We start from the raw sequence: 9809 nt of genomic DNA on the forward strand, positions 1-9809 counted from the left end.
GGATCAAGACATTGAAGAGGACTTGGATCTGTGTTTTTAGCCTTTGGATTAAAGTATTAAGCACTTAATGGGAAAAGTGACTTAACAAGGAAGTACGTTGGGCGTACATGCAGGTACGCACAGCGTACACGCCATTTAGCCCGTACGCTTAGCGTACATGGGAGTACGCCCCACGTACTCAATAGACATGGGCTTGGTGTTTTGGGTCTCGCTTTGGCCCATACTTTGGACTTTGGGCCTTAGTAGGCCATCAGAAGTCAGATAATTTGGGCTAAGAATATGTTTGGGCTTAGGGAAGGCCCATTTGAGAAGTTGGGCCCATTTTAGAAAATTGGGCCATTAGTGGGCCTTTAATGGGCCATTAGTGGACTAAGAAAGATTAGATGGAATTGGGCCTTGTTTATGGTCCAAATCAGAGTAGGCTTAAAATGGTCATTTTACCCTTAGAAGGATTCTCAGTTTGTCTGACCAAGTATTATTATATAGAGTTAGCCGGGGAGTCGTGGGAGCAGCTAGTAGAGATTTCCTCACGCACGAGTTCAACATTCAATTTGAAAGGTGAATCTTCTCCTATAGGAACTGGTCTAAGGCACTAAGGTCGGCCCGTTTATGTGTGATTGTATGTGTCGAGGTTAGCCCGATGTAGGTTTTATGTTCCGGACTTCGACCTGGTGGGGCCCGATGCAATTAATATGCTTGATGTCTTTGTAATTCTTGCATGTGTATGATTATGTGTTCCGGACTTTGGTCTGATGTCGGGGCAAGCCTGAGGAATGTTAGCTTTCTTTTTATGCTTATGTCTATGTTTATGTTTATGTTATGCTCATGATATGTATATCGGACTTCCGTCTGATACCGGGCGCGGCCCGATGCAGGGGCTATGCCCAAGTTATGTCGGATTTGTTTGATGTCGGGCGGGGCCCAATGCAGTGGGCTAGGCCCAGTATGTGATCATGTGTATAGTATGTGGTAGTTTGAGACTCACTAAACTTTGTGCTTATAGTTTTCAATTTTAGTTTCAGGTACTTCCACTAGCAAAGGGAAGGGTTCGGGATGATCGCATGGTACACACCACAGTTTCAGCCTGTGATTGTTTTAGACTCCGATGATTACTTATATGATTTTGATACGATTTTTGACATGATGTTTTCGAGATTCATGATTCTTGATTTTTATTATGATGATGGATGATTTATGGTTTTATTAATGATTTAAAAACGAAATTTTTGGACCATATTTTTTGGGATGTTATATTTTATTTATTTTTTAACTTTTTGAGATGAGCTATGGTGAGCTCCTCACCAATGGGGATAGTCTTAGGGAGGTTGAGGCTTTGAACCTCTCCTTCATTTCAATGCACCAACTGCCAAAAGTATGGTCATAAAGAAAGTGATGTTGGTATAAGGAGAAACAAGCACACTATGTAGAAGTGGAAGATGAATGCCTGTTTATGTTCATGACCTATGTAAATCTTCAAACCAACTCAAATGAAGTGTGGTTTGTAGATAGTGCTTGCTCAAACCATGTAATTAGTGACAAGAGCAAGTTCAAAGACTTGGATGAAACTCATATATCTTGGGAGAGATTATGAGACAATAAGCAAGTGAAAACTAAAGAAAAAGGAACAATTGCAGTCAAAGTTAATGAACAGGTAACAATGAGAGTTGCAGTTGGTCCATAGACTCACATTAAGTATTTTCTACTCTTCATCAATGAGTTTTCATGAATGAGTTGGGTTTATTCTCTTATACACAAATCAGAAATTTGTGAATCAAGAGGAAATGTTGAATGATTCAAAGCATTTCCCAAAAGTTAGGATAGTCAATAAGAGTATCTCTCAGTCTAACAAAAAATTTTATTCCTAGATTTTGGCTACTTATGTTTAGCTTTCATCTTCTTCTTTTGTTCGTGTAAAAGCCTATATATAAAGGTAGTCTTCAGTTAATAAATGCATCGATCATTCAGCATACTTGTCTGGTTTCTATTCTTGTTAATACTTCCAATACATCAGAAGATGAAACTATTACTGGAGGAAAATTTGAATATCCAAGTTATTGAACAAAAATGGGTTCCCCAGCAAAAGTTACAAACTTTGTTTGGCAACGAAATCAGCAATCAGATACAAAGAAGACAAGTGCAGGTTGGGTATATAAATTTAAGCAAGAATTGTGATAAATACATACAAACATGGATATATGTACCATTTGAGTCAAACATGGAGATGCTAACAGTAGTAAAAGCATTGGGAATGATGAACGCTTCTTTGATCAACATATCTGGGAGTAGAGGAGTAGGAATATCTGTTCGTGATGAATTCTTTCTTCATGTCACCAACAAAACTTTAGAAAAAAAAACATCATCATCTTAGCTCTTGCTTATAAGTAGGCTCTCGCTTGCTTGCCTGTAGGATGGAAGTTGATGATGCAATGAGTTGACTAAACTCCTGCTGCAGCTTTAGACTCGGAATCCGTCTTACCCTGAAAGGATTGGAACAAAATGATTATACAATTATTTGGTGAAAGAAATTTTGATAATAAAGAGGAGAGTTAGAATTTACTGCAGGTGGAGGGGTGCGAATTTTCCTAGTAGGTGTCCTCATGGTGACAAATTCTTCAGCGGATGTGGGGTGAACACCCACTGTCGCATCAAACTGTGCCTTGGTCAACCCAGCTTTGATAGCAACAGCAAATCCCTGCAATGTAACATATAAGTTAGATAGAGTAGAGAAAGTCAAAAAGAAGCTGAAGAGATGATGGATGATGATATAAGAAAGAAAAAAGGAAGCAAAGAGAACCAACCTGAACAACTTCTGCTGAATCTTCACCGCACATGTGTAAGCCGATGACTTGGTGGGTGTTGGCAGAGACTATAAGTTTCATAAAGACTCTATCGGGGAGGCCGGATAGAGTAGCTTTTAAGGGCCTGAAATTTGCCGTATACACATCGATATCACCATATGCTTCTATTGCCTGCATTGCATGCAAATAATCCCACATCAATCCTTGGTTTGTTAGACATACTCATATACATATGTTATATGTTATATGTTATATGTTGGTGTGGTTGAGGTAGGTACCTGTTGCTCACTAAGACCAACTTGGCCGATTGGTGGCTGGGAGAAGACTGCAGAAGGAACAGCCCTAAAATCTGGTTTTGTAGGCTCATCTGCAAAAAGGGTTTTGGCTAACGCCCCTCCTTCCATTAAAGCAACCGGAGTCAGATTCATTCTATCCGTAACGTCTCCAACCGCCCAAATTGATGGAACTGATGTACGAGAGTATTCATCCACCTGACTCCATATATTATTTTTTTTATTATCATCCACAAACACAAACAGACTGCAACATAACTTACTTACCTCTATTGCTCCATTCTTGTCCACTTTCACACCCACCGACTCCAATCCCAAATTCTGCCAATCAAATCAATTCAAACATTATTTTTTTACCACAAACATATTTCAATCTTAAACACAATGCAATATGCTGTGTTACTGTTGGACTGATTACATGTCTGTTCTTTCTTGACTTGTCAATACACGCACTATGACTCAGCATTTAACTTTTTATTATTTCTTTTACTTTATATATGCAACACCATCACATTTTCTAGGTTACATATTGCCTAAATAAAAAAAGAATGCAATTTGGTTGCTATTGCTATTGCAGGTTAAAAATGAAGTGCATTGCGTATTATGGTTAAACTACAGCATCAACATTCCCTGCAATTTCACACAGTTTATGAAAACCAAATTTACCTACTTTACAGCCTAGAAAGACAACATATTTAAAAATGGATAAAACAAGTAATTATGTTATTAACTATAATTGTCATTCAATATAAATGTTTATATCATCCGTAATCATTATCAGATCACATTTGAATTCATATGAGACAAATGCTGATGAATTTTAAACTTATGTATTTTAAACTAAGCACAATAATAAATTTTGGATAATATGATTCTGCTACTCAAAGACAAGATAAATTGGCACTGCATTTATCTTCGGAAATTACCTTAAGTTCATTTGTTTGTATAGTGATTTTGATTGGTTGGATCCAGTTTAAGTTTAGAGTTTTATCGAACTTAAAATTTACTGTTCTTGAAGATGAAGAATAATGAAGATGCGGATGTGTGTGTGTGTGTGAGAGAGAGAGAGAGAGAGAAGCAAACGGATGGAACAAGGGCAAAATGGTAATTTTTAATAAATTTAATGGCAGGTGCATTAAGTTAGATGACCGAGTGACCAAAAGTTCAATGAAATTACAGTTTAGATTTGATTTAATATGCATGAATTACTAATTTCAACCCATTTGGTGTAGTTTCCAAGGTCCTCAAATAAAATAGAGACTAGTAACAAAAACGATTATGAAAGAAAAATACCCTTGTGTTAGGTTTGCGCCCTGTGGCAAACATCACATGTGAGAAGCCTTCAGTTGTTCCTTTATTTGTTTTCAAAGAAAATGTTCCATCTGCAGCTTTGATCACAGCCTGTGGCGATTCTTCTGTGTGGAACTCAATTCCCTTTAATGACATCTGCTCTGCAAGAAAGTCTCTAATCTGTTCAACTCAAAAAGGTTAGCATCTTAACAGAATAAGTCCCCCATAAAAAGTCTTGTTTTCAATTCCTCACCTCCTCATCAAACCCACGTAAAACCTGCTTTTGACGAATAAACACATGCACCTCACTTTGTAATCCATTGAAGATGCCAGCAAACTCAAGGGCAATGTAACCACCACCAACAATTGCAATTTTTGTAGGTTTTGAAGGCAAATCAAGAGCAGCATCTGAATCTATCACATATTCTCTTCCAGGAATATCTGGAATGAATGGGCGACCTCCAACTGAAACTAAAATGTTTCTTGCAGTGTAAAGTTTCCCATCAACATCCACCGTGTGTGGATCCACAATCTGCTTGCAAAGTCATAAGTCCAACTTACACATTTTTTCCAATATGTAATTGCAAAAACAGAAAACAGAAAGTGTTGCAAAATGACAATAATAACCTTTCCACGTCCTTCAATCAGTTTGACACCCGCGTTGTTTAGAATGTTCTTGTAGATACCAGTAAGACGCTGCAATTCAGCATTCTTATTAGCCATTAAAGTGCTCCAATCATGTGTAGGTTCAGAGCCATATGACCATCCAAAACCAAGGCTCTCCTCAAATTCATGTGAATATTTAGATGCATAAACAAGCAATTTCTTTGGTACACATCCACGAAGCACACACCTTTATTGCAAAGATCAGACATTATCAGTGTAACATCCTTTTTCTTAAAACAGAACCGTTTATAACACCAATAACAAAATAAAGTATCAATTTCATCGATAATAAATGATTATACTTCAGAAAATATCCCAAGCAATTGGACAAATAGCAAACAAGCTAAAGTTTCTACTCTTTTGTTCTTGATCAATTTCCAGTTGTAACCAACTCCACCTACACATTTCTAGGCTCATCATGATATTCAGCTTGTTACAACACCCTCGTTTAAAATGATTTACCAATTATCCTTAATCATTACTGTTATTCTGCTTATCTTGCACTTCATAATTGCATAACATATTGAATTGTTATATCTATGTAATCGAAGTTTACATACAAAGGCCATCGAGCAGTCAAAGAATTATATAACCTGGACTTACAAAAGACAAGAACATAGTGCTAATGTCAATACAGGAGCTTGGAAATAACAAGTCTACGAAGGGAAATCAAAATTGGGTAGGGAGCAGTAAATAGCCTAACAAATAAAATTAAAACATTATATTCCCAAGTTATCGTGAAATTGCATCTCGAAAAATTCAGTCTCAAATAAACAAAATTTGCGTATGCAAATTATAAAACAATATGAGAAACGAGTAGCCATTAATTTTAATTAAACCAACTGCTCCTAAATCTCAATTCTAAAAAAATACACAAAAGTAACAAAAGTAGGAACTTACGTTCCGCCTACCCCTCCAGTGGTATCGGAAGATATGGTAGCAAACGGAAGCTCGCAAACAGCAACTGAAGCACCAAAATTCGCAGCAAAACGAGAAGCCCTAACGCCGCCACTCCCGGCGCCTATAGTAAACAAGTCGAAGTCATAGTGACGTGGCTCGGCGCCGTTAGTCGACTCCGCTCTGGTGGCGAATCGACGAGACTTGAGTATGGCATTCCCGCGATGGTCAGAGAGAAAACTTAGGGCCTTTTTCGAGAGATTGAAACTAGATGAATAGCAGGAAGATGATGATGGTTGCGGACAAATAATGAAAGGAGAACGATTCAGGGTTGAGAATTTGTGTCTATAGAGGAGAGTTTGAAGGGTTGAAGAAGACAGAGTCGTGCTGAGCTTTGGTGTGCTCAGGGATGTCGCCATTGATTTACAGTTGCTTTGAACACTACCACGATTTATCACTGGAAATACGAGAAGCTTTATTTCTAGGTTATATTTTTAGATACGGCCCAACTATTGGGTAGTGTTTTAATTTCCATCTTTGTTTTTTGGAATATAAGAGAAAGTTACATAAATATGTAAAATATTTTAATCATGTTATCGAACTAAAAAAAAATTATACAAGGTATAAAACTTTCAAACTACTAATTAGTAGAAAACTTGAGTTTTGGAACTTTATATATTTGAATCTCATGTAGAAAACTTGAGTTTTGCAACTTATAATAAAAATAAATGAATCATAATAAAAAGAAATCTAGTGTTAAAAACGGTTATTACCATAAAAACCAAAAGTTTTACTTTGTAAATGTATTTTTTTGACAGATAGCTCTAACTAAGATGAAAAGTGTTATTTTTACTGATCATATCAATTTTAGTTGCTTTGATATACTGTATTATAAAATTCATATTAAATCATAGAAAAATAATTAGTTTTAGTATAATATATCATTGGAAAGGTATTGAACTTTATTTTTTTGAATATGGGATACTAATCTGGATTGAATGGGTTTAAAAGGGATAAAACATGTCTTTAGCATACTGTAGTTTTGTTGTTAAAAGCTGAAAATGAACCTAGCGACTAACTAGTTGAATTATGGGACGAGGATTGCTTAATAATGCTCTATAACACTTCTATAGGAGGAGGAAGTGCCTTGAGTTAATTGGAGCTTTGATGTTTGCTTTTTGTGGTATATATTCAGTTTGAGGTGAGTTTTTCACTGCATTATATATATATATATATATATATATATATATATATATATATATATATATATATATATATATATATATATATATATATATATATATATATATATATATCGTTGCATTAGATTGTGTGTGATACTTGATTGTTTAGGAATGGTGCTAGGCTATGTAGTGTCTACTATTTGTATGTTATTGACATGTTTTGTGTGGATTGTACGTGTTCTAGTGAGTGCTTAGTCTTAATGTGTTATGGTGAGCTGGTAAGTGTCGGTTGGTATATGATCTGAGTTGTGATGTGTCCTTTATGTTAGAATTTAGATAGAAAGTGCCTTGTACTATTTGATTATCTGATTTGCATGCTTATATTAAAAGTTGATGGCATCTTGATATACGTGTGTTACATGTAAAGCACATATTACTAATGCGTGGTGTTGTATTGAAATTCACTAAGCTCCGTGTTTACCCTTTCCTAATAAATAATTGTTTCAGGAACTTCATGTATCACAAAAGGGAAATGCAAGGCATGAATATACACATGGGCGCTTGATGTTTTATTATAGATATTGATTTGATTGACTTTATTCTATTGCTTTAGACCATTGGTTTTTGGAACGTAGTTGAATTTTATTCGTATGATTGTTTTTGGTTAAAGATAACGTTGTTGGTTAAATGATGAAAAAATCATAATGTATATTATGGAATTTTAAAGTTAAAATTTATGGTAATTTTTGGGATGTTTCAACAACTGCGTCGCAACCAGCTCCTTGGTCGCACCGTGGTCACTAAAAGATAAAAATAGTCGCGAGTGGATCTCACGATGTGCGCCGCTAGGTCTGGCAATTAGGTCGAGTTGGTGGATAATGGGTTAGTGGGTCGTAATACATAGACTCAACCCAACCCATATAATATATAGGTTGGCGGTTAGCAGGTCACACGTTGGTGGGTTAGAAACATCAACTCAACCCATATAACTCATTTAAGTATATGGGTTTGCATATCAGTGGGTCGATTTCGGGTCAAATAGTCGACGGGTCATTTTTGGGTTAACATGTTACATGTTAAATTTATATGAGTCACACACGTCTCTAAATTAATTAATAATTAGCATTTTACATTAACTAATGAAATGAAAAACCAAATATCAATCTAACATAATAACTTAATAAGCAACACATTTGAAGAAAAAAAGGTTTCCAACATAAAGTCATAAACTCATAAACATCCAAATGAAATTAAAAACATTCATGCAAAGTATCCAAAATTTGATTCAATAATTCATTCACACTGCAATTTTGGGGTTAGGAGTTTTAGGATTTAAGGACGTCATATATTGACTGCATTCCATTAATTCATAAATAAAATTTTAATTTTTTCTATAATATAATATATATATATATATATATATATATATATATATATATATATATATATATATATATATATATAGTCGGGTTGGAAGGTTGACATGAGAACCCAAATATGTAACTTAACCCAACCCATGAAATAAATGGGTCGGCGGGTCAAAAATCTCAACCCGGACCTGTTTATTTTTGAGTTGGGTTATGGGTTGGGTCAAAATTTTCCACCCTACGCGCCGCAACCTATGATTGCAACTATGACACCTAAGCTCCAAATGACTTATTAGAATTACTGGCCATATGAACTTAACACAACCTTGTCTCAAATCTTCCGAAAGAAAGCAAAACAAGAACGTTATGAAGTGGTCATGTCCCTTTATGGTGTGCAAACTAATAAAAGGGGAATTATGTGTGCTCATGTACAGAAAATGCAGAGGCATGTGGAAAAAATGGAAAAGCTCAATGTGAACTTTGATAAGGACCTTGCCATTGACATGGTCATAAACTCTCTACTTAGTAGTTATGATCTGTTCATATTGACCTATCATTTGAATAATACAGAGAACACGTTGATTGAGCTTCACAATCCGTTGCAAACGGATGAGGCGGGAATGAAGAAGTCTCATCCCAACAACTATGCAAATCCCTATCATGGATGTCCTACAAAGCAGAGGAAAGAAAATAAAGGCCTAATCCCAATCCAAATGAAAAAGAAAGGTCCATCATGGAGAGTCTAGTGGATCAAAAGTAAAGTCCAACTTCAATACTCCTTCTGTTGGTGATCCAAAAGAGATTATGTGCTTTCATTATGGCCAAAAGGTACATTGGAGAAGACGTTGCCCTAAGTACTTGCAGGAAGTGAAAGATGCCAAGGCCAAAGTAGTTGGCTCTTCTTCTGGTATATATTCTACTCAATTCAATAATACTTATATTTCAAATTCTTGGTTTCTTGATATGAGATGTGGTTTCCACATTTGTTCTGATATGTTGGGACTAAAAGGAATGTAAAGAGGTCGAGCATGGGAAGTTGAACCTAATCATTGGGAACAAGTGAAGATCGGCTATTACCAAGATTAGGACTTATGAGCTTATGTTTGATAGCATTAGGGTTGATTTAGATAATTGTTGTTATACACCAGAGATGGCTTGAAAATTTATTTCTTTTCATGCTTTATTTAGACAATGATATCGTTATGGTTTTGATAATAATGATGGTGTTATTTTAGTTTATTTTAATGGTGCATTTATTGTCAAAGCTTATCCTTGTGATGGTGTATATGAAACTATTGTTTGTGTGAATGAATT

At 35.6% G+C, this 9809-nt stretch overlaps 1 protein-coding gene across 1 annotated transcript; it reads right to left on the reverse strand.

The window, feature by feature from the left end:
- Positions 1–2120: 2120 nt before the first annotated feature.
- GR (glutathione reductase) lies at positions 2121–6433 on the reverse strand. Its single transcript, XM_078973229.1, has 9 exons — positions 5948–6433; positions 5009–5234; positions 4635–4913; positions 4385–4561; positions 3359–3412; positions 3077–3289; positions 2799–2969; positions 2558–2692; positions 2121–2477 (listed from the first exon to the last, which is right to left on the reverse strand). The coding sequence occupies exons 1-9, from the start codon at positions 6361–6363 to the stop codon at positions 2436–2438; spliced, it is 1713 nt and encodes a 570-aa protein (XP_078829355.1). The 5' UTR covers positions 6364–6433; the 3' UTR covers positions 2121–2435.
- Between the last annotated feature and the right edge of the window lie 3376 nt (positions 6434–9809).

The sequence above is a fragment of the Lactuca saligna genome, chromosome 9, assembly GCF_052625555.1.
Source record: "Lactuca saligna cultivar CGN05327 chromosome 9, ASM5262555v1, whole genome shotgun sequence".
Taxonomy (NCBI): Eukaryota; Viridiplantae; Streptophyta; class Magnoliopsida; order Asterales; family Asteraceae; genus Lactuca; species Lactuca saligna.

What these genes read in the sequence shown, in the direction of transcription:
- GR (XM_078973229.1), bottom strand. Translation starts at nt 6,363, where the DNA reads ATGGCGACATCCCTGAGCACACCAAAGCTCAGCACGACTCTGTCTTCT. An exon ending in GGCGCAAACCTAACACAAGG is followed by an intron (nt 3,413 to 4,384) that starts GTATTTTTCTTT and finishes TTTGATTGGCAG; the next exon opens with AATTTGGGATTGGAGTCGGT. An exon ending in TTCGCACCCCTCCACCTGCA is followed by an intron (nt 2,478 to 2,557) that starts GTAAATTCTAAC and finishes CAATCCTTTCAG; the next exon opens with GGTAAGACGGATTCCGAGTC.